General features: G+C 36.9%; 1 protein-coding gene across 1 annotated transcript; it reads right to left on the bottom strand.

Moving 5' to 3' along the window:
* Positions 1 to 406: 406 nt before the first annotated feature.
* On the bottom strand, positions 407 to 1369 carry LOC101978373 (olfactory receptor 6C6). The gene has a single exon (XM_005342237.3). It carries the CDS (start codon positions 1364 to 1366, stop codon positions 407 to 409), a length of 960 nt encoding a protein of 319 aa, XP_005342294.2. The 5' UTR covers positions 1367 to 1369.
* Positions 1370 to 1657: the final 288 nt, after the last annotated feature.

Raw genomic sequence — 1657 nt, 5'->3', positions numbered from 1 at the left:
TTTTTTACATTTTCTATCACAACATCAATTAGTCAATTACATTACATAATAAATCATCATGTTTTGTGTATCTGTCAATTTTAGCAATGCAAAATACTTAAGAGCAGATGCAATGATTAGCGATTAACATATGTATCAAAATATTCAACTAACTATGTATAGCAAGTTTCACTTGCAAAAAGCATTCAGTATATAAAACAGCCCTTTTTGAGAATAGACATTTCTAGGTAAAGATAGAATTTGATATTCTGTATTGAAGAAGGCAGTTTATTCCTAGAGATTTGAAAGATCCACTCAGAAGAGAAGTGCAAATAGACATAGCAAACCTAATAAGATATAAATAATCAAAGGAAAAATGGCAGAGATCTGAAGCAACGAATTTTTTCATTTTGTGTTCCCAAGAATGTTATTTATGTGTAACCTTTGTCTTGTTGTTTTGAAGAGAACAAAACCTTTGGAGCATATGCTTGAGAGCTTCTCTCACCTGCTGGTTCCTCAGGGTGTAAATGAAAGGGTTGAGCAAAGGGGCAACAGAGGTATTGAGCACAGCTACACCTTTAGTTAAAGCCACCCTTTCTTTTGCTGATGGATTCATATACATAAAGATACAACTTCCATAAGTAATAGAGACAACTACCATGTGTGAGGAGCAGGTGGAAAAGGCCTTCATTCTTTGTTGACCAGAAGGGAATTTGAGAATGGTTATGATGATGAATGTGTAGGAGAGGATCACTAAAAACAATGTGAGAACAAGTGTCATCACAGCTAAGACAAAAGCCATCAATTCTATTAAACGAGTATCTGTACAAGAGATTTGCAGGACAGGAGAAATGTCACACAGGAAGTGATCAATCACTTTGGAAGAACAGAAATCCAGTTTGAATCCCAGAAGCAAAGGGGGAAAGATGATTAAGAGTCCAGCTGCCCAGGAGCTGAGCACCAGTTGGTAGCACACTCTGCTGTTCATAATGACTGGGTAATGCAGAGGTTTGCAGATGGCGACATAGCGGTCATAGGACATGGCAGCCAGGAGGAAAAACTCTGTAACCCCTAATAGGAAAAAAAAGAATAATTGAGTTGCACAACCACCATAGGAAATTGTTCTGTTTCCAGTGAGAATGCTTATCAGGAACCGTGGGATGCAGACTGTTGTGAACAAAACTTCTAAGAAGGAAAAATTTCGGAGGAAGAAATACATTGGAGTCTTGAGGCGGGGATCCAGCAGGGTGAGGAGGATGATGATTAAGTTCCCCATCAGGCTCAAGATATAATTGACAAATAGAAACAGGAAAATCACAATTTGTAGCACAGGGTCACCTGTGAGTCCAAGCAAAATAAACTCTGTCTCCGTTGATTGATTCTTCATTTCTCTTTTGTCCTATCAAATTTACAGAAGATAAAAGCTAGTATCACAAGTAAGAAGTTATTTCTTCCTTTTCAGAGATATAAATTCAATTTTCAAAAACTAATTCACAGATATTTCTCAAATCAGCTTAGAGTTCATCACAATGGACATAACCTTCACTTCATTCATCATGTTTATGAGAACACTGAGAGATCCTTCCCTTGTTCAGAGCTGAGTAAGTCCTACTTTCCAGTTCATAGGACATTAATAGTCATTTGAAATGAAGCTCCTCAATTTGATTCATATTAATTT

The sequence above is a fragment of the Ictidomys tridecemlineatus genome, chromosome 6 (assembly GCF_052094955.1).
Source record: "Ictidomys tridecemlineatus isolate mIctTri1 chromosome 6, mIctTri1.hap1, whole genome shotgun sequence".
NCBI classification, from domain to species: Eukaryota; Metazoa; Chordata; class Mammalia; order Rodentia; family Sciuridae; genus Ictidomys; species Ictidomys tridecemlineatus.
This window is presented reverse-complemented; position numbering and strand designations above follow the sequence as displayed.